General features: G+C 50.9%; 11 protein-coding genes across 11 annotated transcripts, besides 1 other annotated feature; 5 read left to right on the forward strand and 6 right to left on the reverse strand.

Moving 5' to 3' along the window:
• Positions 1-26,227: part of a sequence feature (contig 1.66 1..88283(-1)) that runs on past both edges of the window.
• ANIA_04076 (PXA domain-containing protein) lies at positions 68-3,797 on the reverse strand (the record flags this gene model as incomplete). The annotated part of the gene is made up of 3 exons (XM_050611334.1): positions 68-794; positions 2,423-3,128; positions 3,281-3,797. The coding sequence occupies 3 exons, from the start codon at positions 3,795-3,797 to the stop codon at positions 68-70; spliced, it is 1,950 nt and encodes a 649-aa protein (XP_050467370.1).
• ANIA_04075 (trifunctional uridine nucleosidase/nicotinamide riboside hydrolase/nicotinic acid riboside hydrolase) lies at positions 5,015-5,584 on the forward strand (the record flags this gene model as incomplete). The annotated part of the gene is made up of 1 exon (XM_656587.2): positions 5,015-5,584. One exon carries the CDS (start codon positions 5,015-5,017, stop codon positions 5,495-5,497), a length of 483 nt encoding a protein of 160 aa, XP_661679.2. The 3' UTR covers positions 5,498-5,584.
• Positions 6,728-8,610, forward strand: ANIA_04074 (GID4/VID24 family protein; the record flags this gene model as incomplete). Its single annotated transcript, XM_656586.1, has 3 exons — positions 6,728-6,751; positions 6,884-8,351; positions 8,444-8,610. The coding sequence occupies 3 exons, from the start codon at positions 6,728-6,730 to the stop codon at positions 8,608-8,610; spliced, it is 1,659 nt and encodes a 552-aa protein (XP_661678.1).
• Positions 9,094-9,820, reverse strand: ANIA_04073 (ribosomal 40S subunit protein S12; the record flags this gene model as incomplete). The annotated part of the gene is made up of 2 exons (XM_656585.2): positions 9,744-9,820; positions 9,094-9,642 (listed from the first exon to the last, which is right to left on the reverse strand). The coding sequence occupies exons 1-2, from the start codon at positions 9,744-9,746 to the stop codon at positions 9,094-9,096; spliced, it is 552 nt and encodes a 183-aa protein (XP_661677.1). The 5' UTR covers positions 9,747-9,820.
• ANIA_04072 (putative histone deacetylase complex subunit (Hos4)) lies at positions 10,096-14,103 on the reverse strand (the record flags this gene model as incomplete). The annotated part of the gene is made up of 2 exons (XM_656584.2): positions 10,365-14,103; positions 10,096-10,314 (listed from the first exon to the last, which is right to left on the reverse strand). The coding sequence occupies exons 1-2, from the start codon at positions 13,854-13,856 to the stop codon at positions 10,096-10,098; spliced, it is 3,711 nt and encodes a 1,236-aa protein (XP_661676.2). The 5' UTR covers positions 13,857-14,103.
• Positions 15,337-16,709, forward strand: ANIA_04071 (putative 3-oxo-5-alpha-steroid 4-dehydrogenase; the record flags this gene model as incomplete). The annotated part of the gene is made up of 4 exons (XM_656583.2): positions 15,337-15,565; positions 15,591-15,692; positions 15,756-16,257; positions 16,309-16,709. Exons 1-4 carry the CDS (start codon positions 15,503-15,505, stop codon positions 16,707-16,709), a joined length of 1,068 nt encoding a protein of 355 aa, XP_661675.2. The 5' UTR covers positions 15,337-15,502.
• On the reverse strand, positions 16,674-17,743 carry ANIA_04070 (uncharacterized protein). Its single transcript, XM_050611335.1, has 2 exons — positions 17,623-17,743; positions 16,674-17,413 (listed from the first exon to the last, which is right to left on the reverse strand). The coding sequence occupies exons 1-2, from the start codon at positions 17,737-17,739 to the stop codon at positions 16,760-16,762; spliced, it is 771 nt and encodes a 256-aa protein (XP_050467371.1). The 5' UTR covers positions 17,740-17,743; the 3' UTR covers positions 16,674-16,759.
• Positions 18,377-19,130, forward strand: ANIA_04069 (protein par1; the record flags this gene model as incomplete). The annotated part of the gene is made up of 3 exons (XM_656581.1): positions 18,377-18,505; positions 18,785-18,887; positions 18,976-19,130. The coding sequence occupies 3 exons, from the start codon at positions 18,377-18,379 to the stop codon at positions 19,128-19,130; spliced, it is 387 nt and encodes a 128-aa protein (XP_661673.1).
• On the reverse strand, positions 19,310-20,630 carry ANIA_04068 (UDP-galactose transporter HUT1; the record flags this gene model as incomplete). The annotated part of the gene is made up of 2 exons (XM_656580.1): positions 19,310-20,372; positions 20,419-20,630. 2 exons carry the CDS (start codon positions 20,628-20,630, stop codon positions 19,310-19,312), a joined length of 1,275 nt encoding a protein of 424 aa, XP_661672.1.
• On the forward strand, positions 20,928-21,566 carry ANIA_04067 (uncharacterized protein; the record flags this gene model as incomplete). Its single annotated transcript, XM_656579.2, has 1 exon — positions 20,928-21,566. Exon 1 carries the CDS (start codon positions 20,943-20,945, stop codon positions 21,564-21,566), a length of 624 nt encoding a protein of 207 aa, XP_661671.1. The 5' UTR covers positions 20,928-20,942.
• ANIA_04066 (putative transcription factor SipA3) lies at positions 21,659-26,069 on the reverse strand (the record flags this gene model as incomplete). The annotated part of the gene is made up of 6 exons (XM_656578.2): positions 21,659-22,688; positions 22,737-22,958; positions 23,071-23,090; positions 23,277-25,510; positions 25,560-25,923; positions 26,014-26,069. 6 exons carry the CDS (start codon positions 26,067-26,069, stop codon positions 21,739-21,741), a joined length of 3,846 nt encoding a protein of 1,281 aa, XP_661670.1. The 3' UTR covers positions 21,659-21,738.

Genomic DNA, 26,227 nt, shown 5'->3' on the forward strand with positions numbered 1-26,227 from the left:
ATAGGACGATAGCGTTACTAACTATATACAAAGCTTTGAAAGTGTATGAAGCACGTTAGTGAGAAGCTCAAACAGCAGATGTGAACACTGCTCTGTCGTCCATAAGCTCAGCAATGCTACGATCCGATAACTCAGGCATGAGCTTAGCTAGCACAGTCTCAATGATTGAGTAGACGAGGTGCTTATTGCAATACTCATCTGCAAAGAGATCAAGGATGTTGGACTCGATAGCTGAAGCGAGAAGCGACTCTTCCGCGTCACTTCTAATGTCACTGCCCAACACCTCTGGCGACGGCGACGAAGGAGAATCACTTCTAACGCCAGGCCCGGCGGCCTGAAACTGGCTCGGAGATAGGGCCGGAGATTCAACTTGCGTAGATATAACCCCAGAGCTAGGCTCGGTCGGAACACCAAACAAACGGCGTGCGATTGGGCGAGGGATCAGACTTAAAATGCCGAGTGCACATTTTCGCCTTATTGAGGCGACGTCGGCGGGAGAGGGACGTCGCTGCTGATCCGGCGACAAGCGAGGAAGTTCTTCTGTCGCATTATCAGATGGCGTTATTGTATTGCCGCCAGAGGCGGTAGTCGTTTGCTTCGTATTAATAAATGGTTGCGCTCCTGAGATTAGCGGAGCGGGTGTTGAAGTCGACGTCAGCGCCTCGACGCGATTGACGCTCGATTCGGATTTCGGACGGGTATTATGCGGGAAAAGCGCCTCTCGCAATGCTTGCAGGAGGTTGGGTAACAAAGTGGGGGTGAGGACATATTCCTCGATATTTTCGTGGAGGAACCTACTCCGGGGTGGAGGGTCAGAAGTCAGCGTTGTCTTCAAATCCTTGGCTAAACTCGCAGTAGGGTGATGTTTGGGGGAAAGACAAGGGGATAAACTGTCAACGGTCAAAAAAGCCATAATCGAGTGGGAAGGCGAGGCGAGCTATAGGTGTGGAGAAGCAATCAGGTTCAAGGCCCTAGCAAGTGTTTCCCTGATTTCAGGGATGCTTTCTTGCTTGCTCTTCCTTGCCCGATTTGAGCAGTGGTTTGGAAGGCCCATAGGATAGATTGCCATCAAGATAACTCCTCGTTCTATGCGCACCGGGCGGGAGCGAACAGGATCTGTTCCATCATAGAAAAAATCGAGAAGCTTTGACCAGTTACAGCCCCTCAAAGCTGGAGAAGTCGACGACGAATGTCAATGCTCGGATCAGCAAGGCTTTTTCCTCGGCGCGTGCATCATCAATCAGAGCGAGTCACTGGGCAGCCACAATTTTAGCGGATTATCATAGGCTTAGCCGTTGGGCCTGAACACGATAGGAGCGATGGAACCCTCCTCGGCTGCAGGTCGATTCTGAACCAGAGGCGAGGAATTTTGCTGATTGGCTTGAGAAGAGACAAATGCGAGCAAAACTGTCTGGCTTAGTGGTCCTTTCGAAAAGACCAAGACTAATAAAAGGCCATCTCCCCAATGCGGTGTTGCCGATGGTGCGTGACTCTGAAGTCAAAAGCTTCCTGACAGATTGAGTAGGGGTAATTGCGTCCGCCACTTCCTGATCGGCAAAATTGAGCAATTGACTATCCCTGATTCTAAGGATATCGAGGGGCTGGGAGCTCCTGCTTCAGGCGGCGATAGACAGCGGAGTCTGGTTCCAGCACGGGACGGAAAGGGCCGGGCCTGTCCAATCACTCCTGAACAAACATAAGCTGTGAATGCTAAAGCACAAAAGCTCGGAGGGGAAACATTGAACGATTTGTCTGTCTGTTGCGCGCAGCCAATCGGCAAGCGAATTCATACCCGAGCCTGTAGCCTTGAAGAGTAAAGGTCTGGACAAGTGGCGACCATGATACTGCGGCACAAACAGACTTCAGGGCATGCACAGAATGAGAAATGATCCCGAAGGTCTCGCCAGGGGTCAGTCGGGGACCTCCCTCCTTCGCCGTATTGACAATACGCGCTTCGTTATATGACGGTATTTTGAGGTCAGGTGTGTAACGCTCGATACAATAAATGCTCCAGCGAATGAGCGCCGCTTGCTGGTGATTGCGAAGGATGAGCCGTGCATCTACCAGCAGATCAAGTGATCGATGCAGCATGCGAGCAATGTAAATCCACTGCATTGACGTCCGCTGTCCCTCCGCCCTTCCTCCAATGAATCGCCTGGAGCCGGCCGAATTGTGAAAGCACTTGCCAAGTTTGCAACACCAATCGTAGATCACCGTTCGGGGATCAAGCCGCATACGACTCATTCGCCAAGCCATTCGTCCACAGCGTTCTTTTCAACAGTCGACTGTCCTTGAGTGTCCTTGATCTTTCCTGAAGGCAGGTTGGGCCATGTGGACAGGAGTACAGACTCGTGATACATCGTGCGACCATGCGATGAATAGGGGCAAGGAGGGCAGAATCCAAATACTCAGAGCAACTCACCTATCAAGAACGCTGCCGGTTTCTCCCACTTTTCCTGGGCCAGCCAGGATCAAGTACTGAAAGAGGGCTATCAGTCCTCCCAGCCATGGCATCCGCCGAGAGAGATCTAGCAGCTGCGACAACATGCCAAACAGCCGATAATCAAGTACCGGGCGTTTGCCTGTGACGGCATATTTCGTAGTTGACTTGTTCACAAAGCTGTCAGGAGGACGCAGACTTGGATTCAGTGTCGATGAGGAGGCTTTGCGGAACAATCCAACTACAATAAATCGTAGAGTCACATATGCGTAAAAGGCGTACTGAAGGATGAGCCATATCCAGCCCGAGGGTTGTGAAGAGGTAGTATCATTGTCGTTGTCTGTGTTTCCAAGCAAATTGAATTGATGTAGCCGGTTTGGGCGAGGTGATTTGGTTTCTGCCGCCCCTGCTTCGCGTCCGTCTTTGTCCCTTGAGAGCATATCCAGCAGCTTTGTCGTAGTCTCCCAAACAAACCAGCCTTCGCATACCCTTTCGCTTACTTGGTTTCCCAGAATGAGATCAGATAAAATATCGCTCAACAAGGTTCGCAAACATGCATTCTCGAGGTCCTCAGTTGGTAGAAGAACGGTCAGAACACCATTTACTAATAGTCTTCGATATATCGCTTCACTGTCACGTTGCTGCGCGACTGAGTTCGCATCAGAGGGGTCTGGAACCGGTGAAAGGCCTGGGTGCGGGTTCAGGGCATGGTATATTTCGCGCGATGAAGGTGCTAAACCGGACAAGTTTGTCTGCTCCGTGGCCAATCGATACGCTTGTCCTCAAACGCCGCGGTTAGTGAAACCCCATGTCTTGCCAAATGGCAGTAAGATGACTTACAGGTAATATGTGTTTCCACCAGGGAGGGAATATCGTCCAGAACCAGCTGTACAATGTCTACCTCCCGCAGTCTTTGCTCAAGGGCCCGAGTGAGGTGGGCGATTAACTGCAGCACTTCACTGATAAGAGCTTGATCCGACGTAATCTTCGAATACCAGGAAGAGATGAATTCCTTGACCATCATGGCGACTAGAGCGTAGAGTTGACGGTCCACGTCATTCGAGCTCGTCAGCGGCGGTAGTAGCTCCTCTGGAGCATACAGAGAAGTGGCACCGCCATAGCTTCCCAATTGAGGACAAAGCACGCGTCGAACCAAGGCGGCTAGTGCCCTGTCATTGGCTCCATTAAGCTGTTCATTCCGGCTATCGCTCTTGGGCTGCAACCGGCGGGAAGACTGCGAAGGTGCTATAGTAGTGGTTGCGGCTGGCACGGTAGTCGACTTCGAGCTGGATGTAGTTGGACCCGCCTTAAGTTGTGAAAAGGGTTGAAGGCCTGAAGGAGCAGGGTCGGTGGTCATTTCATCGCAGGCGAAGGGAGGGTTGAGTTAAAGCAAGTAGGAGCGCAACGAAATCAGGAAGTTAGATAAAGCGCAGATCTGCAGGCGTTGTTGGCTACCTAATGTCGACCGACTGCTCTGACGCGCGACTATGGAACGTCACTGCAGTCCCGATAAAGAAATAGGGCTCAGGGCTTTTGATAAGCGCTTATCGCTTATCGCATCCCCCGTCTCCTTAGTCTCCGGACTCCATACTGTCTCCAGTCTCAAGCTTGGATCTTCCAGTGTAGTTAGAGGACAAAATTCGCAGGGAGGTAGCCCAGTGACCGCTTTAACCGGTTGACAATGACAGCCGCAACGAACATTCCGATTCCTGTCTGGTTGGATTGTGATCCTGGTCTGCAACCCAACCCGGATTGATTCTATCATCTAGCATAGAAGCTGACACTAATATTCAGGCCACGATGTAGGTTCTAGCGATGTTGTCGCACACCTATGCTACGAAGTCTAACGCAGCGTCCGTCCAATGATCATAGGATGCTTTCGCAATCCTTCTCGCAGCTCATCACCCATCCCTGAACCTTTTGGGCATCACGACTATTCATGGCAATGCTTCTCTCGAGAATACCACCATCAATGCCACAAGGGTGCTAGAAGCTATCGGCAGGCCCGAAATCCCTGTTTATCCTGGAACCAGAAAACCGTTTTGCAGGCCTGCAGTCCATGCTCCTAACATCCATGGTCAGTTGCCAACGGAACACGCTCAATTTTATACAGCAAGCTAATCCGCGATGGTGGGACAGGCGACTCAGGCATTGACGGAACTGAACTCCTTCCGAAAGCCTCCAGACCTCCTATCACAGACAAAAATCCCATCCTTGCTATGCGTGATGCTCTTATGGCTCAGCCCAAGGGCACACCATGGGTCATAGCTACGGGAACATTGACCAATATTGCCTTGTTGTTTGCGACCTTTCCAGAAGTTGCAGTGCATATCAAAGGTCTCAGCATAATGGGCGGTGGTGTTGGAGATGGATTTGCGAATGCCCCAATAAGCAGACTAGTCGGGCATGAAAACCGGGTCGGGAACGTCACTCCATTAGCGGAGTTCAATATCTACGTACATCGCTCAATGAAGGATTACTAGTGTTGGCTCAAGTCTGACGGCGATATAGTGCGACCCTGAGTCGGCCCAATCGATCTTCGGCAACGAGATTCTCGCACCCAAGACCTTCCTGATGACGCTAGACCTGACGCACCAAGTCCTCGCCTCTCGCGATGTCCAAACCCGCATTTTGCACGGCGATGGTGACCCCTCAACAGCTCCGACCGTCCTTCGCCAAATGCTATACGAACTACTCCTCTTCTTTGCGTCAACTTACGAAGCCGAATTTGGTCTCACAACAGGTCCTCCGCTCCATGATCCTCTTGCAGTAGCCGCTGTTATTTCAACCCTTAACCCGGACTTCGCTAGGAGATATCCCGAGCAGGCTTTAAAGTTTGATGACCGCAACGGCGAGCGGTTTGCAGTCACCGTCGTTACAGATGGACTTCATGGAACAGATGTCGCTATGGTAGGACAGCTCGGCCGTTCAGTAGTGTCCAGTCACGCTACTGGGGTCACCATTCCCCGCGGAGTTGATATTGATGCGTTCTGGAATATTATTGTGGACTGTATCAGGCGGGCAGATGAGTTGAATAGTGCGCGGACAGCAGCTTAAGCCCGCATGCGCTGTAACTTCAGGTTACGGAGAATATTCACAGCACATATAGTTGATAGAGAGTATATACACTACAGATGGCACAAGCAAATATAGACTGAAAGAATACCGAATCCACACCTAGCGCAGACGAGCGCTATGCTATAATATGACCACCCCTGAACCTACCATATCAACCAAAACCAAGCACACGAAAAAGCGAACAACTCGTCCATGCTTTACAACTCCAAAAATGTGCAAGGTATGCAGTCAAGGGCTGCGTGACGATTGCTCTTCTCGTTTGTCTCGAACTACAGACCACACAATCACATAGTGGTCTCGAATATTGCCTCCAGTGAGGAGCTATAACGCAGCTTTGTCATCCGACGTGCTTCGTAGAATCGTAGGCTTGACCTTGACGACCGTAGTGAAGGTTATGTTTCCAGTCAGATATGTTGTTATTGCCAGCGACGTTTGAATATGATCACATAGAGCGCTCTGTTCTATGCCCTTGGAGGCTCATTAGAGACCAATGTATACACTCATTGACATCGCCACCCGGGGGCCTTTCTCCAGCGGACCACATTGACAAACCGCTACCGAGATGCGATGGCAAGGTTTTCAAGAAATTATAGCTAGAACATCTTCACGACCTTCTAAGACAGATCCTTCCGTAGCAGCTGATGCCATTTTGGATCCTGGTCTTCAAGGCAACGCTTCCGGGACTGTTTTGCGATTGTGTCAATGCTTGTGTAGGGAAGAAAACACCGGAGAGATTGCCGTCCACAAGTCTAGCGATGGAGCAAGTGATTGAGGTATATGTTCCATTGGCAGGGAATATTGTCGATTTCTAAAAGGGTATTTAGATGTGTGGATGAAGATTAAAGCTGTACTGTCGCCCAGAAGATAGCAGACGACGGCATTTACGGAGAACAATGTAGCCACTGTTATATAGATAACTCAGATTTGAAATGATAGCGTGAGTTGTATACTGATTGGGGCGCTCGGGTGGGAGGATCAGATGTTGAAGTTCGGTTTCACTCCGACCACCTTGGATAACCTCATCCTCTTTCTACTCTTTCTTGCTCGCCTCACTCCGGCCCCTTGCTTCATCCATCTCCCTTGCAGTCTATCTACGTACTCCCGCCCATCAGTTACCCTTCTCCTCCTTAGAATACTGCATGCGCTTTATCATCTGGCGCACCGTGTCCGCGCATCTTCGCGGCGAACGCACCGATAACCCCGGATATCATGCCCCCGGTAAATTCGCCCACTGTACGTCTTTCCATTCGTTCTCCTACAATCTTAGCCATCTTCCGAAAATTATCTCGAGGATACTGCTTCGCATTTGGTTTCTCTTGTTTTCCCGCCATATCATAGCCTGTACTTATCTGTCGTTCTCCACAGGATGCCCCCTCTCGATCACCTCTGGCTGCTACCTCGTCCTCTCATCGTAGCCACCGCCATGCTGGATTTGACGATGCTCATAATGATAACGTGAACTTTCTGAGATCTCGCGTGCGGTCTCCGCCTGGTCCCTCTTCATCTTTACTCGGTCGCCAGCTTCGCCGCCGACAACAGATCCTGTCCGGGCTTGAGATGGAACTCGATGAGCGCCTTTCTGTCGAAATAAACCGTCGCATACCGATTTTGCGTCGCCAGCGTTCCGGGCCGAACGAAGAGAGGTATAGTACCATGCACAGCAACCTCCCAAACTATGAAGGCCGGGTATCGAATTCGCGTACACTTTATGGCTGGGCTCCGACGTCCGACGACGAGGACGATAACCCTTATCCGCCAATACAAAGCAACGCACTCTCCTCATGGCTCGGTCGACTCTCCGAACGCAGTACCTCTCGGCGTGCCGCACGCCGCGATCCTCAGACAAACTCCAGCGATCCGATAGAGAATAGTCACCAACCGTACGAATCTACCGCAGAAACACAACCACAGTCAATACCTCGTCAGCCCCGCTTCACCCGGACACGGCCGCTGCATGATTACCTTTTCGAACGTACGGAGGAGCCTCGATCAAGTGCAGTCACCTCCCGGGCGTGGCGATTCCTTCCCAGCGGCCGCAGCGAGCCACATCGACCTCTAACATATAGTGACCTTCGCTCGCGGGTCAGCGCCCACCGACAGTTGCACCTAGAAAACCCTCCCAGCCCGAGACTGAAAGAAACTATTCGTTATCTCGATCGGTTACGCTATTCAAGTTCGTTTGAGGAAAGCTTGAGGTCCGCGACCGATGGCGGATTTGTCCAATTAGACCTTATTTCCTGGGACGAGGACGACTTTATACTAGACACTTCCTCATTATGCCCCCCACCAGAGTGCTCATGGCTTCGCCCGGGCATGACCTTCTCCGGGTTCCAAAGAGCCGCTAGCAGCGCCAGCGTCATCCTTCCTCAGCAAGGGCCCAGTTCATCCTCCAACGACCCAATGATAGTCAATGGCAGTGATCAAAACCGCATCACTATACAGACAACAAACGGAAGAAGATATTTTGCCAGTCAAGTCTACAATTTACGGACCGGCAAGGAAGAGAACTGGCCGGTTAAAGTGACCATCCACGATGTCAACACTCACGACATGACCCTGTCGGGGACTATGGAAGCGTACAATATCCCCGACAAAACTTCACCATCGCAAAACGCGGTTATCATTACTTTTCTTGAGGGAGAGATTATTGACTTCAACTCACACACCCTTGAGACGAAGAATTTTAAAGCAGATGCCGAGATCGACAGCACGTACTGGCGAGAATTGCAGCCGTTCAAGGATCTAACCGATGATGAGATGACCCGAAATCTAGTGTCCAGGAAATGGATTACGGAGGAGCTGTGCAAGGGCTGGATTCTGATGCGTTGGAAAGGTACTATTACCCCTACTTTCCTGTCCTAACCCTCTATTTACGGTCTTGTTAGCTAATAGAAATTCCAGAACGATGTTTCATTACCCCTACAGATGCACGCCAAGGCCTCACAATATCAGGCTTCTATTACATTTCTTTGCACCGCGAGACCGGCAATATTGAAGGACTATATTACGACCCCGGCAGCTCACCGTATCAGCAATTGTCGTTGAAACCAGAAACGAAGATGATGACCCGACCCTCGTATAGCTTCCGGTAGTTGGCTTTTCATTCAATAATATTGTGGTCGCGCTTGAGCTTGCTTCTTTCCTTTCGCTAGGCGTTCGGTTGTAATTCCACAAGATACATCTGCATACCTGGTGTTGTCAATTTACGATTATCTGTGTATAGTCTTTCGAGATTATCTAGCGGACTTCCTCAAGCCAAAGTCACTAGTTTACTATCTATACTGATGTATAGAACTATTATCGCGTAAATCACAGTTGCAAATTTACCATTCCATTGGGCCAATTACGTAGAGAGAGCACGGAACTTGTCAATCCTTGTTCTTTATTTTTTCATTTTCCGACATCAATAAATAGATAGATCTCAATCCCAACAGTCAGGGTCTGTACCAAAGCACAAAGACAGACGGGGCCTGTGAATATCCTCGCCAGCAGACAGATAGTTAAATCCCTCCAGCGCATCCATATCACATCACATCAATCTGAACCTTAAGCTGTTGTCGCGGGATAGAGACAATTTACTGCTCAGTCTGGAAGTAGTTGAGGAGAACAGAACGCTCCTGGCTCTCCTCACCCCAGTCCTTAACAACAACGCAAGAGCAGTTGACAACCTTGCGCGCGTTACCCTCACGGTCAAGCTGGCCTGTTAAGTAAATAACTGTTAGCATTCGTCCTATAGTGAACTTCTGCAATTCCTCCAGGGTCCTTTGGTAGTTGTTTTTTGGGGGTTCGAGGTACGTACAGAGGCCAACCCACTCGCCGAGCATCTTTCCATCGGGAACCTTGATGAGAGGGATCTTGTGCTCAGAGCAGAGAGCGACAACGAGCTTCTTGTAGGCCTCCTCCTCGCAGCCCTCGTTGAGAACACACATGTGGGCCTGACGGCGGTCGAGGGCCTTAGCGGCCTCGCGGAGACCACGGGCAAGACCGTCGTGGATCAGGGCAATGCGAAGGACACCCTTGAGAGCATCGAGGACAGACATCTGACCGCCGGCGCCAGACTCGGCAGGAACCTCGACCTCCTCAGCGGCGACGGGGGGGTTGGATTGGGTCTCTTCTCCGTCCGACTGAAAAGCGGGAGAAAATGTTAGTTCGGCTTCTGCGTTCGTTTACTGCGCATAGCTGCGTGTTGAGGACAGTTTGAGGGCATTATATGAGCTGTACGCACCATTTTGATGATGTGTTAGTACGATGTTTGAATGTCGGAATATCCTCGAAGAGTCGTGGTGTTATGGGGAAGGAATCTGGAAATTGTGGGATGGTAATGCGATTCTGCCTCGCCTAGACCTATCCGTGTGCCCTACTTAGTCATGTTATAGTCACGTGTTGTTGTATCACGTGATTACTCATCCTCAAGGCTTGCAGTTTTCATCAGACATGTTATTCAATGTGCAGCCTCAAAAAGTGAGAATGCAAGCTTGTCTATCCAACTACTCATCGTGTGTCGCGTCACATAAGGTATCATAGTCATACATGCAAGGAAAATCGTCCACCTGTACAAGTGATGCGGACTGACAGAATCAGACATATGTACTTGGCCGCCTGTGCGCATAGCCATTGGTAAGTGTTTGTTCGTAAGGTCCAGGTTTCTCATGCGGTCCATCAATATGTCCATTTGACAGGGATGGTTGAGAGGCAGGATTGAAACTCGGTTCTCGATCGATGTGCATCTTCAGAAACTGTATGTCCAGCCCATGGAGATGAGGAATATGAGGGACGAGGTCCATGAAATCGGAAAGCTGCGAAAATCAGTTATCGAATGAAATACTACATTAACATAAAAACGTACCTTTACCCAGAAGACATGATCCATATCAAAGTACTTGCTCCGAGTTTCACTATCCTTCTGCATGATCTGCCCAAACGATGCTGTCAAGAACTCCGTATCGTCCGCCTGCACGAGCATTCGCCGTGTAACCCGCCACAAATTCATCCTTTGCGTAGGTGTTACGTGGCGCTTCTCCCAACTGGAATACTGGGACAACTGGAGGTCGTTGGTAGCTAGCAGCGGAGCAACGAGATAGTTTGGAACCCATCGCTCATTTGCAACGTCTGCACTACAGCTAGGATCAAGCTGTCTGGTCTCCGCTGTAACCACTGGCATGAATTTCTTCAACCATGTGTGGCTGCGTGATTGCGGGTTGTTGGATCCGACAAGATTAGCTGCTATACAAAGGCGACTGGGAAGTGCATCTCGACGACGTTGCTCGTGCGCTTCCTGCTCCCTCCGAATTTTCGCAAGCCGCTGCCTTTCCTGTTCGAGGCGCTTCTGATGCTCGTCCTCTGCTTGCTTAATTCGCCGCTGCTCAGCTTCTTTCCGCTTATTTTCTTCCTCCTTTTCCAGCGCTATACAGGCCGCTCGGGCTGCTCGTTCCTCTTCTTCCTGCGCGCGAGCCTTTTCCGCGTCGGCAGCCCGGGCTTCTTGAGCTAGCCGCTCCTGCTCTGTTTCCTTGGCCATCTTTTTCTCAGAATCCTGGCTAGGAGGGATTTCGGTCTCGGTATCGCCATTAGGTTCGCTTCGATCAAGCACTTGATGTATCGGCGGGGGAGATTCTTTGTCCACTTCAACTACCTTGGCCTCTTCCATAGGAATACCAACCAATCCGTGCGTTTCCTGTTTTTCCCGCTCTTCTTTTACCAAGTTTTGTTCCTTAGGGGACACAAAACGTGAATCCTGCGAACGATCACTTTTGGAATCACTGGCGCTGATGCCAAGCTTTTGTCGAGGAGGCGACTTGACATCATCAACTGCGACAGTGTAATGTCCCTTTAAAGCTCCATTAGTAACATTCGGCGCCCCTTCCTCGGACAAAACTCTTCTCTTCTTCTTCAGCATATCACGGTTATTACTATCAGCCCCAGTCCCGCGAGAACGAGGTCGCTCAGGGCTAGCGCTGCTACGTCCTCGCTTAAGTTGTGAAGTTTTAGACGTCGGCTCAGAAGAACGGTCCGGACGAGGTTTGACACCGTCCTCACGGCTGGACGTTGAATCTGATGAGGGTAAACTAGGCACCTTGCGCTCCCTATCCTGGGGCGGTCGTCCCGCGATGAGGCGTCTTCTCTTGATTACGTCTTCGCCCCTGTTCGGATCGCTATCCTTAACCGTCGACACCGCCTTCTGCCTGGACGGTTCGGACCGGACCGTATCCATGTCTTGATGTAGATGCTTCGGACGATGTATGCCGGAACCTGCCTTATCCCTCGGTTGAGCAATCCCCTTCTTTTCTCTTGGCATGGCTGCTGAGTCCTTATCACGCGGGCCGGGACTACCGTTTTGCCTTGACCTAGCGGGCGAAGGAGACTCCCTGCGGGTAGAGCGCTTGCTATCCTTCTCCTTATCTCGTGTTCGACGCGGTGATAGGTGATCAGATCTGCGTTGCTTTTTGTTCTTGATATATTTGTCGTATGCCTCTTTGAGTGTATCATATTCTTCCTCCCAATTGTCTGCCCTGCGCTTCCTAGATAGCTCATAATAGGTCATGCCATCACAAAGTCGGCGAGTTGGGTTGAAGCCTTTCTGATCCAGAAAAAGCTTGATAACAGCGAGATTTCCACGACCAATTGCGGCAAGCATCGGAGTGTTATGTCCGGTCTTCATAGAAGATATTGGGGCGGGATCAGGATCCGCGTCGCCCATACCAAGAAGAAGGGACAATACCTCATCATGGCCACCTTTAGCAGCAGCTATCATCGACTCTGGGTCTGCCTTTTGTCCTACGTTAAGAATATTCGCGACACCCATAATGTCACCTTTCGCAGCAAATGCCTGAAGATTTTCCGGAGTAGCCTTGGTCCACAGCAGATCGTTTCTCGTGGCTTCACTCCTTACGCTCTTTCGCTTTGTCGCCATTGTGCTGGGATACGGAGGGCTGCGTTGGCCACTAGCTGGGGGGGACTCGCGTGGGCTGGCGCCTGAGATTCGTCGCGAGGACGAATCGCGATTTGGCGGTACGCTTGTCTCTTCCGAACGCCTGTTTGCTGGCCTTCGCTGGGCTTTTGCTTTCTCCAACAGTTGCCGGATCTCATCGCAGTCATCGGGGACAAGATCACTTGGCTCATTGCCTTGTGAGTTAACAGCTCGTGGGTTCGCTCCAGCAGCCAAGAGAATCTTCACCACATCCTCATGACCATTTTCCGCCGCATCAATCAATGGAGTGTCTTTGTCGATGTTGCAAGTTTCAACTTCACATCCTGCAGCGATCAGGAATTCGACAATCGGTGCACAACCCTCTAGGGCCGCTATTTGTAAAGGTGTATTTCCCGCATTGTCAGGAACGTTCAAATCCTCTGGACGTTCCATATACCGCTGCTTAACCTGATCCAATTCCTGAGCCGCGCAAGCACGCGCCAGGCGGGTTCTGCCATTCTGATCGCGTATCTTCTTATAATTAGTGTGTCTGGCCGGGGACGCTGAAGCTCCGTCGGCAGAAGCAATCTTTCGAGCATAAGCATTCGGCATCGGAGATCCATTTGCGGATGACACTGATTGGCGATCCTCGGAGCTTTGCCTTCGAAACCCAGTAGCGAAAGCTGCGGGGGCCTTCTTCTTTTTTCCATTTGTGAGCTGCTGGCCAGAAGCCGTTCGCTTGTGAGCTCGGCGAACAGGCGACACCGAACGATCCGTAGAAGCCGGCCGCGTGAAGTTGACACCATTACTAAGGATATGTTCCTCCTGGCTCCGAACCGGTGAGTCCCTATGACGTGCTGGTCGTGGAACATCCGAATCGCCATTGACGCTCTCACTCAAACTCCGCTTTCTCGAAGTCCTCATGGTTTCTGACCTGCTCGAGACCGATCGGGCATCGTCGGACTTTTCTAGCTTCACAATAGGCGGTGATCCGTCTCTCCATTGAGGGCTCAGCTGGCGCTGTTCACGGTCGCTAACATCATGGCTATAATCCGCAGGCTTGCTCTTCCTCACCTGGACATCACTTGACGGCAGTTCATTTTCCCCATCACGATCATTCGCATCACCATCACGTCGTTTCGGTTCATGCTTGATGAACTTTCGTCTTTTCTCTGGTGACAGGGACTCGCGACCCGATTGAATTATAGTTTCTGCCTCCGAATCAGCCTTGGGGCTTGGTGGCCCTTCCTTGTCACCAGCAACAGAATCTAACCCCTTTGCAGGAACATTTTCATTCTGGGAAGGTGGCGAAAGCGACGATCTCCTGGGAGAAGGCCTCAAGGCAGGCTGATTGTTCGCCTTGACTGCAAACGCGTTCTGTTTTCCGGGATCCAGGACAGCCGGCAGCGAAGGGGCAGTGTCAACATCACTCATAGCGGTAACACTCGACTTCTTGAAGTTCTGCTCGACATTTTCGGAGGCCGTAACGGACAGAGTGACTTGGGGACCAAGGACACCAGCGGTTGGGCGCGGAAGTCGGTGGTCAACCACGCTCGGTAGAGACGGTGAGGACTGGGCAAAGAGTGTGGGATGAATGGTGACTGTGGAAAAGGAAGTTTAAAAGAGGTAAAGAAGATGAGACCCGGTCGGCTCAGGGTTCTTCGAGTACACGCAGCTATCGGATCTGTTGTAGGTGGATGAAGAGTGGCAAGCGGTCGGATGAGAATCGGAAGAGTTGTCGTGAGAGCGTAAGATGAGTAGAGGGTTATTAGATAAGGACAAGGGCGAAACAAGGTGGACAGTGTTGGGAGGAGAGTGTGTGTTTTGGGAGAATTGGAAAGGAGGGAAGGAATGGAGAGTGCAGAGGAAACGAAACAGAGACCAAGGACTGGAACTGGGACTCTTAGCAGCGACTCTAGTCTCTGGACTGGGTCTGCTGGTCTATGGTGTGAAACTACTTTGGGTGGGTGGCAGAGCGGCAGCCTGAGCTTTGAGGCCACACTACTACTTTGCGAGCCCGGCCGTCGTAATTATTAGGTATCGAATTCGGTTACTGCCATCATCACAGAGGCTTTCGCTTTCCGTGTCTGCGCGATATTGATATTCGTGGGAATCATGGCAGATTCCGTTAATCCAGGATTTGGCCACTCCTGATGGCGTTGGGGCGGATTGCCCTGCTTTGCCGGTAGTTTTGCTTGTCGCATCATGATGATACCGTCTCTTCAACCAAAATCAAACCATCCTTTAGCTCGCATCTTCGAGGCAATAAATCTTTGGTCTCGGTGACCATCGCTCGAAAACGGGAGATCTCCTGCTGCTCTTGCAAGGCTACGGTACCACATCGCCTGCAGTTTTCAGACCGGCGAAACTTCTGAGTACGGTGTGGCAGTCAAAATAAATCTCTATCGATGATTCTGCGATGCGCAAAGGCCCAAACCAAGCGGGGATGCCGGCACTCGGATGAAACTAAGTGGCGGATGAATCATCAGTGAATCAGAGACTCGACAGCGATCTTCTTTTCTGGTGCACCACTCATCGGCCACCCTCCCGGCCTTCAGGGGGTTCCCTGGATGCCCGCCATGCTAGGCATCTACATATTGACCAATGGAAGGCAACTGCGCCATCGCTCTTTCCCGTTTGCGGCTTAAGACGAGCCTGCATCCTGAACAGGCCCACTTGAGCCAGCCACGGGCCTCACAGCTCGATGCCCTCTCAGCTTATCGCCCCGCCCTTCAATTTCCAAGTTGGCCCCCTTTTCCCTTTCACGCTGATTTTCCGATCGACCTAAAAATTGCCATCTCCAGACGTCAGTCACGGGACATCAGGCAGGAAATGAGGGGAAGCATGAGAACCCAGTCTCGACCTGAACAGAAGCCGTAGCACCATTATGCAGTCATCCAACTGATCTTAACCGTGGGTTCAATATTTCACTTTTCAGCATGCTGACAATGGGCACTCTTTGTTCAGTTCATGGGAAGAAATGATGTGTCCGACGTGATGCTCAAGTTGCGAAACCTCGCTTGCGGCGTATCGTAATCAAACCTCAGACCAAGTCATTCGTAACTGGGACCCTGGTCTTGATGGTCATTTTTACCACCACAATTGTTGGCACTAACCTGGCAATTATCGCAACTTTGATCGCAGTTCTTTGAGAGAGTAGGGATAAAGAAAATGGACTGTATCTTACGCCTCGTCGATTCTGCTCTCTCCACAGCAAACATGGATGCTGTCGATGCACTCCGAGCCTTCTTCATCTTCGCAGCTTGTACGGTATGAGCTGCACGGCATCGTCGGCGATTTTCTTCTAGAATGGACGAGAACTAAATTCCCCAGATCTTCTCTGTTAGTCTGCCAGATTCACTTCGGTCGCGGTTTATCCCCTATGGTGCTCGTGCGACAAAAGCTGCAGCCGAGTCAGAGACGTCCGCAACCTCGACCTCGGCCTCGAAATCGACCTCAGCCGCGCCCGCGAGCGTGTCCGCGGTAACACGCGCCCTTGATTACGCCGCTGCGCTGCGAGTCCCTCACAGCTACTTCACCCAGTTTTACGTCATCTTGGTTCTATCGTCAATTTTCTGGGCTCTGCAGCTGCTGTCTCACGGGCGCGCGTTCCAGGCCATCGCAGCTCGAATCCGGCCAGAACACTTGGACCAAGCAATCTCAATAAACCAGGTCATGCTGTGTTGGGGCTTGCTGTTGACCCAAGGGCTGAGACGGCTACATGAGTGTCTTAGCTTCTCCAAGCCATCGTCATCCACAATGTGGTTCGTTCATTGGTTCGCAGGTCTCGGGTTCTACCTGGCTGTAGCCGTTGCGGTCTGGATCGAGGGAGCAGGTCTGTTTGGAATCTTATCAGACCCAAGACATCTGCTGATTGGTACCACAGGGACGGTTCTCACTCATCAATTGAGTCTCGACGACTTTGATCTGACGAGCCGCTTCTCTGGACGCACGCTTTTGAGTCTTCCCATTTTCCTCATTGCATCGGGTATCCAACACGACTGCCACCATTATTTGTCTTCTCTGAAAAAATACACTCTGCCTACTCACCCCATGTTTAATTGGATCTTGTGTCCGCATTACACGGCTGAGTGCATAATCTACCTATCCCTAGCCTATTTGGCCGCGCCGAAGGGCGAGATCATGAACAAGACATTACTGTCTGCAGTCTTTTTCGTCGCAGTCAATTTAGGCATAACAGCATCAACAACCCGGCAATGGTACAGGCAAAAGTTTGGCGAGTCCGCTGTCCAGGGAAAGTGGAATATGATCCCGTTGATATACTAGGCTTCGTATCTAGTCCGACAAAATGATTGATCTCCGTTGTCCGCCCGATATTAATGCCTATTCAAAAATTTCATTGTATTGCCCACTCTGGCAACTTTGAGCACATCACGATACGTCAAACTCACCCTGGTCCCCCTCTCACACCACCCTTTGGCGAACTGCTCCACATTACCCAGCTGCTCCCAGTTACAGATGGAATCCTGTCCCAGGTTTGCTTCTTTGTGCCGCTCCGCAATCCCGTGCAAATAATCCCTGTAGATGCTACCCTTAGTAACAAGCAGACTGCGCCTCTCCTGTAAAATCCGATATTTCGGCTGCCGAGTCCGCCCCCCTCCATTCCCTTTGTCAGCCGCATCATCCCTGGTGCCAGAGCTGAGGTTGTTGTTCTTCTCATACAAATCGAGCACCACAACACCCCCCAAACTCACTGTCGCCACGAGCGGATGATACGCAGCGCCGTCCTCATGCGGCATGATGCCCTGGCCTGGGTTGTACTCGTTGACGAGAACATGGTTGGGACCTTTGTGTGGCGAGTCATCGAAGAGGTGCAGGGCTCTGAAGCGCTCGACGATAGGCGGTGTTGTTGTGAGCCAGGGCGGGAGGGGCGAGGAGAGCAGCGTGTTTGTGGCGGTTAGAGCGGATGGGTAGGTCTGTAGACGTCGGTGGGAGAGATGTTTCCAAACTGGCAGGGGAGCGGATGATATCTAACGGAGTTAGTAGGTGTTTAGTTGGTAGAGATATGATGTGGAGTGAGTGTGGGTGGCCTGATAGCAAGCAGGTAGGAGGGGTTGGAACAGCCATCAGCTGCGGAGGACGGGTTCTGTGGACGTGAGAGGGATGCATAGATCGATATTTTGATTAGGTTGTCCCGGTATAGAACAGAAGTACGAGTGCCAATTGGAAGCATACATACCTTCGCCAAAAGCCTCTCCTCCTCCTCTTCATCCACAAAATCCGGGATGTAGAACGCCTCGCCGGGCAGCCGTTGAATGCGGGCCGCCTCCAGATCCATACTCACTGACTGCGCCATATCCTTCCCGGCGCCCGTGTGTAGCTTGGTAAGGAATCGATTGGAGACTAGGTCACTAATACGCCGACTCCAGATCTCAAACTAGAAGACTGCCAACGGGAACCAGCCTATCGGGGCGCGTCCAGCGGGTGCAGGGTGATGCATCAGATCGCATCAGAGCATATCAGAGCATCAGGGCGCGCCGGAAGACCACTTCCAGAGTTTTTGTTGATGCAGTCACTCCTCATTTTAGATAGGCGTGCTTGGGTTTCAACGTGGCAATCATTGCTTTCTCAATACTAATAAATCTCATATTAATGGGCTTGATTCCGCAATGCTGGGAAAGAGGAGCAACAGCATGGGAGAAGGAAAAAGAAATGCCTACTAGTATATATATTACTCCAGATGCAGTGATAGTAAGGACTAACACTCGTTTCCAATCCGCCTCAGCCCTTCAGACATCAAGCCCCAGCCAACATTCGTTTGACTTGGTTTGCTGTCTTTCTCCCCACTACCCCACCAGCAAGCACATGGACTAGTCAGTCCTCAATCTCACAGCAGCTCAGTCTCAAGCTCATTTAGTCTTCAAAGATCCCTGGACAAGCTCTGCACAAGCTCCCTTATAAGTTCCTGATCCCCTACCCTCGTCCTCTTCACCATGGGCAAAGGCAACGCCAAAAACAGCGGCGGCGGCGACAAAAAATCCAAGGCCAAGGCTGGTGACGCCAAGGACGATAGCAAGGGCAAGATGAAGGGAGCCCAGTCCGTGAACGTTCGGCATATTCTTGTATGTAACTCTCTCACTCTCGTCTCTCTTTTCCCAATGGTTCTACTCTGTGGCGACCGGTGTCATGCTCCGAACGGTGGATAGGTAGGCAGATCAGGCTCGAAGGCGTTATACGGTATATACATAACGCCGTTGCAGAGACTCCCACCTAACTATCTGGCGGCATCTAGCAAGATTCTCAGCTCTGTTGATCTTCTTCCGCTATGATTAAACTCATAGCATCACTCTACATTCTGCCTCTGTGCCGTCGTGCGAGACAGCTGACAAGGAATTCACCAGTGCGAGAAGTTCTCCAAGAAAGAAGAAGCCCTCGAGAAGATTCGTAACGGGGCGAAGTTCGATGAGGTTGCGAGAGAGTATTCAGAGGACAAAGCCAGGCAGGGTAAGTACTTTCCCTCTCATTCGCCTTTTTGCATTTCCGTGTCTATCTACAAGCGCAAGCAAGTACTTATACGCCCGTTTGACTACAGGCGGCTCCCTAGGGTGGAAGAGCAAGGGCGAGCTAGAGCTTCCGTTCGAGGAGGTTGCTTTCTCGCTGGAGCAGAGTACGACTGGGAACCCGAAGATTGGGGAGGCAAAGACTGGGTACGGATACCATATTATTATGGTGGAGGGGAGGAAGTAATTGATTTATCTGGTTATTTAATGGATACCTTAAGTTTATATATTGATACTACTTATTACCAATGTTCATTGTAACAAATTCAGATTCAATAATGTCTTAAATGGATGAATGATGCAATGCCGATTTGAAGAAGTCTATCTCTACATGGACATGGAAATACAAGCGATTATCTGCATAAATCACTCCGTCTTCTTTGCCTTCGCCGCTTTGGCCTTCTTCTCCTGCCGCTGAACGACAGCCTCAGCACCAATTCCGCCAAAGACAAGACCGATACCAAGCCATTGTCCAGCAGACAGAGAGTGGCCGAACCAAAAGACACTCAGAAGCATGGTTAGCATCTTTCGGGTAACTGTCACTGTAACCAAGAGCAGAGACGAGAATTGAGATAGGGTGTAAAAAATGAAAAGTTGTCCCATGGCACCGAAAGCCGCAAACCCAAGCACGCTCTTGAGTACCTCGGGATGCCGGGATAAGAATGACACGGCTGCTGTCAACTCGGTCTCCGTTGAAGGCGGGATGGGAACAGGGAGGATAGCGTGGAGAATGCCTGTTGAGGAGAGGTGGGGCATAATCAAGAGGTAGGCTGAGGTCAGCAGGGTGGAAAGCACATTCTGGGCAACCATCATCTGTGGCCCCGAGAAGCGGGTGTAAAGCTGCGGGGAGCTGAAGACGTGGTCCTGCGTGGTGTTTGTGAGTCCATCAAGCAGCAGGTTGATGGAAAGCAAAAAAATTCCCCATGCCGAAGAACCGGAGGTGCCCTTCGTCGCGGACGCAGCAACCTTATTGCTTGTTCCAGGATGGTGTAGTGTGAAAGTCGCAACGCCGAGTGTGACCAGGAGGACAACGCCGTACTTGTACAGGGGGTAGCGTTTGCGAAAGATGGTCAGGTGGAGGAACATGACTGGGAGGAGCTTGCATGATTTGGCAAGGATGAAGGTGAGATAGTCGATGTGCGCAAGACTTGCATATCCAAATGGTGACGCGAGGGAAGAGGAGATGCTGACGAGGACAAGGGGAAATATGATCTTGCGCGTTGGGAAGATGGATGGAACCTTTTCGCCTTTGGGAGTAGAGAAGTAGAGGTACAGAAAACCGGTGACTGCGGCGAAGGTGGACTGGATGGTGTTCAGGACTATCGAGAACGTAAAGCGCTCTTTTTCTGGCTCTGGCTCAGCTGCGGTAGGAGGATGCACGGGATACGAGACGGTCGTAATCGCTTCTTGAAGAACACCCCAGGAAAGACTATCAAGTCAGCGCATGTATGTCGTAGGTTAGAATCTAAACGTACAAAGAAGCATAGATTCCCGCAACACAGAACGCGAGTTGCCACAAGCCCGGAGCATCTGCCGCTTCGTGCACCTTATCACGAGTTGTATCTTTGTTTGCGAGGCCCATATTTGCACCATTGTGGTGTTTTTGAGGTAAATCGTCTGGAAGCATATGCATCAGCTCCGAGGACGTGGCGCGTTGGATGGGCGCTGCTTGTTTCTGGCGCGCCATTGTAGGAGTAAGGACAAGCAGACAGATTTTAACTTAAGATATAAATGAACAGGAGTTAGCAAGAGAAGGCCATGACAAGCCGGTATTTAAACAACTTGGAACAAGTTGCAGAAGAAAAAGTGAAACGCGGAGCAGGGGCACATAGAAGCCACATGTTCTACTTCGACTCGAATCTCCGCTTATCTCCGCCCAACTTTTTTCGACCGCCCGCTCCCGTCAACTAATAGGGCCTTGAATGCATCGTGATTGACTTGCAGCTCACACTGAACATCAACCAGCATACTCACATCGAGAAGCAACAAACTGGAAAAAATGCCACCTTCAATCCCACAACAACCGCCAGCTCTCTCTTCCCTCACTACCCTGATCTCCACCACTACCGACGCAAGCCCCCTCGCCTCGATAACCCACCAAGTCCTCCACAACTTGCAACATCAGCACCTTTGGACATCATTACAAATCCACCAAGTGACGACAGAGTTTCCAATTCCGCTCATATCTGGGATTCCTCCGCACAGGGTCTACACCCACCCAGACGAACAACTGTACATGGTTGAGCGGGGTCTGCGTGAGGAAGACGTCGAGCTGGAGCGCATGTTTGTTGTCCCGACTGTACAGGGGCAATCTTGGAGTCTGGAGAAGATGGCAGCAGTATTTGATGCGCTTCCTGATCCTGCAGAGGAGGAGGGCGAAACAGCGGCGAAAATTGATACCAAGGCGGAGGCGGAAGAAAAGGCTTTGGGGGATGGAAACGGTGCTGCAGACAAAGCTGCGAGATTGGCTGAGTATTACGAGTACCGGGCCAAAGCGCGTCGTACGGGCAAGTGGGGTTCGAAGAGGTTGCTTTTGGCTATGATTGATAAGGGCATGGGAGGAGAAGGAACGGTGGTTTACTATGTGGTCCAGGAGGGGACTGTCAAGCCAAGGCAAAATTAGGGTTCTGCAACCAACATCGAGCTGGTTCCATTCTGGGCTATATACCTATGTACAGTTGTACAGTGGGGAGCGCATGTGTTCGCACCTTGTACCTTCAACAAACGGACAATCTGGCTGTCCTAAGCGGGTATTATTTCAAGATGAAGTCATTGCATTGCCGCGGGTCCTCCAGTCAGGTTTGAGCCTCCGTGACAAATCGCTCTTGCTCCTTCTGGCAGCTCGAGCAATACGTCTCATACCACTGCCTTACGTCGCCGTCGAGTCCTCTCAGCACAGTCTGGCTTCCCTCTGTCCCGCTCTCGTCATCGCCGTCCGCCGTGAGCAGGTTTTCAACCTGGCGGCAGCGCCGCAGCTCTTGCTGTAGCCAGCGTTCCCACTCACTCTGGAGAACTTCTTTTTCGATGCTGTTAACCACCCGAAGAGCAACAAGGAGGTTGTATCGATAAACGCCGAGACGTTCGCGAGTTTGCTGTATCCTTCTAGTTGCACCTCGGGCTACCGCCTCTCTGCTGGATGTACTGAGCGACACCGGCACAGAAGAATCCCGTATGGTCTGCTGCTGGAATGTATAGAAACAATCACTAACGTTGTCACTTTGTCCCACAGTCGAGTTGGCGATTTCCTCGTCGATGTCACGCATGTAGATAGCTTTGGTCATAACCTGGTCTGGGTGAATCCCCATACGAGCCATGAAGTTCTCAACATTTCGTTCGTGCCACCAGTCGGCTGTGGCCCGCGTCGAATAGAAACCGTTCAACAAGACACTGGATGCAAGGAGCGCAATTATGATCTTATTGGCGTTCGCAGTCTTGAAAACCCAGCGTAAAGAGCCAAATATCCAAATAATTATGGATGAAATAGCGCTCTGGAAGAACGATACGAAGGTCTCGTAAAGCATCTGGAAAAGCGTTCTTTGAGTGCGTGGTCTGCGGCGCTCCACCTTTGCATCCGGGCCAATATTGAACTGCGATGTTAGAGCCTGTCGTCCAACATGGCCGAAGATAGTGATTGCTTTCTTGGTTCGGCTGTGCACACCGAGCTTGCGCACCTGATCCCCAACGAGGTCGACAAGGTCCATCGCATCTTCTTCCAAGTCGCCCATAGCCTGTTTGTTAATCACCCCTGCAGCGTCTCAGCCGTATTCACTGTCGGTAGTATCTGGAAACTTACGTTGGATTCCGTAAGGGGACCATAGCCATTCCACTTTGGTGTAAACGGAAAGCTTGCACTTCCCTTTCGCAACGAACGTGATCACAATCTTATTGACTAGCCTGAAATTACGCCTGAAAGGAAGGTGCCACGGAGTTCTTTTGTCCGTAATCACATAGCACAGATGGTCATTGAGGACATCAATTAACTGGTAGTCCGATATCGCTTTCACATCAGTCCGACCTAATACGTGTCAGCAGACGACTTGACCAACTAAGAAATACCCACCGAATATATCAGTAGTTTCGATCTGATACTGAAAATCTCTCTTTAGATGACGGGACGCATCCCTTACCCATGGGCCTTGTTTGATGTCTTTAACGGTGTTAGAATAATTCGACAAAATAATGAGACAGGGGCGGCTCACTTTGGGCTCTCCTCTGGTATAAAAGAAGCTGCCAAACGGCACTTTTATCCCCAAAAAGGATATGAAAGACAGCTTTTGTGCTAAGATTAAACTCCTTTTCTGCCGCGAGATGCAGATCTCCTTGTGGAACATACTGCACGGGTTGGTTAGGAAGCCTGAACTTGGGGGCGTCACTACCAGCTCTAGCCCTGTTCAAATCCAAGTTCTTGTCAATGTATATTGCTGATTGGAGAGTAGCCTTCTTGGTATCCTCGGCTTCGCATGTTTTATCTCCCACAGTAACGTCCTCCCAGCTGTCCAGGCTGGGTGTTCGTGTGAACTGCTCTGTCGCCATCTTGTTTAGTGTCTTGAAAATGGCTTCTAGCTCCATAGGTTCAACAGCTGTGGAATCGTGGATCAAGAAGTTTAACCGCTTTTGTAGAACCTTGAGCGGCTCCAGAAAAGTTTTCACCGTGATTCGACCGGGGGTGTCATTCCCAGGGGGGGGAATGGTATGTAGGAAGAGGAAGTCACAGTCTCTTCCAGGAGCCCCAGTGACTTCCTTGATCTTCTCCAGAGAAACACTCGTAGTAAGTACCAAGCCGAAGTAGTGGCTGTAAAAGTAAATGTTCCGCGTAGTAACATAAGCTCGACCAGGAAACTCTTGTTGGTCGTTGGGGTTCCAGGTCGCTCGGAACACCAGGACCAGGGGCTCCTCCTTCTTAACGTTAGGGAAGAGGAGTCGAAACTGAGCGTCTTGTATCTTCAGCTGGGGAGGATAATAGTCGGGGTACTCATGCGCAATCCCAAGGATCGCCCGCTGCACTTTAGAAGCGTCACCATCCAAGCTCACAGTTGGTCTATGACGCGCTTTCAATTTACTACCAGCTGAGCCACCTGTTGTGTCGAGATCTGCGGTTCCTGGCTCCTGGTTTTGTATTTTTTCTTCTGAAACACCAGCATACTCAAGTTCAAGCTTATTCATAAAGCCCCAATTCGAGCTTCCCCACAGATTTGCCATCATGCCGCTAGGCATACCGCCTGTCCTGTCACCAAGGCCTACCCCCAACCCCCTCTCGTTGCTCACAAGTACAGTCGCCTTGCTCAGATTTGTTGGGGCTGGTGGATTTGCCAACGTCATGGGCGTAAGGGTCGACGGGGGTAGTAACTTATTCGTATCAATCTCGGCCGACAAGATAGCACTGTGACTGGCAGAGATAAGGCTGCTTATGCCACCTCCAGCACCGGGTATAGAAGTAGAAGATTGAACTGCATTATTAGACCGTCGGTGTAAATCGAGCTTTTGGATAAGTCGTGAAGTGTGGTCCTTCGCAGGGCTTTCAGGGTCAAGTGTCAGTCGCCTGTGGCCACCGAGGTCACTGCTGTTGCGAAAAGTGGATGGGTCCCGGTCAGGAAGGGGAAGCATGCCATTGCGATCCGATGAGATTTGCTCATCGCTTACATTTGGCGTCAAATAGTCTGTGGGATCGGCGGCAAACTCAGGTGCCGGTGGCTGAGAAATAGCGAATGCGGGATCTTGAACAGTAGGTTTTCCAGAAACTGAAACATCGGTGCTCGCCGGATTCTCCAATGCCTTCCGCTTCGCGGCCTCGAACGCGGAAATCCAGTCCATGAGCTCCTTCTGAGTTTCTGCTTGAAGCATTATGTTGTTGCTCTTCGTCTTTACCTCAAAACAGAACCTCCTCTCTTCCTGGAATGCCGGGCGAATACTGCAAAGCAGCACTCCGATCCTCTCGGTTTCTTCGACAGCGCCCGTCCGCATGCCCTGCACTAGGCAACCAAATATTCCGTTCTTCAAGAAAGCCCAACGCCTGACCCAAGTAGTGCGAGTTGGTCTGCTTGACACCGTGCGTAAATTAACCCACCCTTGCTTCTCAGGGCGTGCATCTTTCGTGTTGAACGACAACGGACGAGAGCCGAGATATGGGACTGTGGATACAGAATAGTCTTCCAATTCCCGCGATGGCCGAGCAGCGACCTCTGCGGCGTCCTCAATCTGGCTTCGAGCGGAAAAAAGCTCCCGTTTAGAGTATCTCTCGCTCCCTTCCATTTCATGCACCCAGCCCTTAATGCGGTCCATTTCCTGGCTCCACTTCGCAAATACTCCCGCATGGTTACTGTGAAGTGTCTTCAGCTCCCTCCATTGATCGAAAGAGACACGAATCAGAAGCCGGTCCAGTGCATTCCGAATCTGTGGCGCCTGCACAGAAAAATCCATTGACGCCTTAAGGTAAGCTTTGCGGGCCTCATGAAGTTGAAATGCATCCTCTCTGAGAGCCGAAGGCTCCTTGGACTTAGATTGAGACGAGTATCTTGCTTGCAAGGTGTCGTACTGTTTCTGTGTCTGGTCAAGGATACGCCGGTTCTCCTTTATAGCGTTAGCCGCTATTGATGACGAGAATAGAAATAGCATTCACCTTGAAGCTCCGCAAGTCCTCTTGAATGAAGATCCTGATGGGTTCTGAGACAATGTTCTCTATTTTTCGTGCTGCAAAGACCAGACCATTCCACATGTCCTTCGAACTCTCACCACATCTCCGCATTGACGACAGCGTATAGTCATGATCCAGAATAGCCTCCGAGACCATTAGAGGATTCGTAGAGTAGGAGAGAAATGCGCCAACTATCCCCTCCAATGCCGCGAGCTCCGTGGCGAGACGGGATGCGGCCTTCGCGTAACCATCGAGCCATCGTTCGGTGTATTCGATCTGATCAGAGAAGTGAAGAGTGGTGGCACGGAAGGTGGGCGAGTCGAGGGCAGCCTCTTTTAACCCCACGGGACTATTCACCAAATAGCGTTAGAAATGACTCACATGCGGCCAAGATACGAAGTAGTGCAAAAGCAATGCTGGTGGTCTTTAGGTGACTTACACCACACTGACAAGCTTCCCGACCTGGGGTAAGGGTGTCTGCGGCTGGGTCGACATCTAGTGCATGTCACCAGCCATACACTTGATGCGGTAACAGAAAATACGGCAGAAAGTCAACAAAGGACTATGAGCTTAGAGAATCTTAGGCATGTATAATTTATAAAGATCATAGAGAAATAGGGAAAGGAGCAATATGGCGCTGGGGTAAAGACGCC

This window comes from Aspergillus nidulans, chromosome II, assembly GCF_000011425.1.
Source record: "Aspergillus nidulans FGSC A4 chromosome II".
NCBI classification, from domain to species: Eukaryota; Fungi; Ascomycota; class Eurotiomycetes; order Eurotiales; family Aspergillaceae; genus Aspergillus; species Aspergillus nidulans.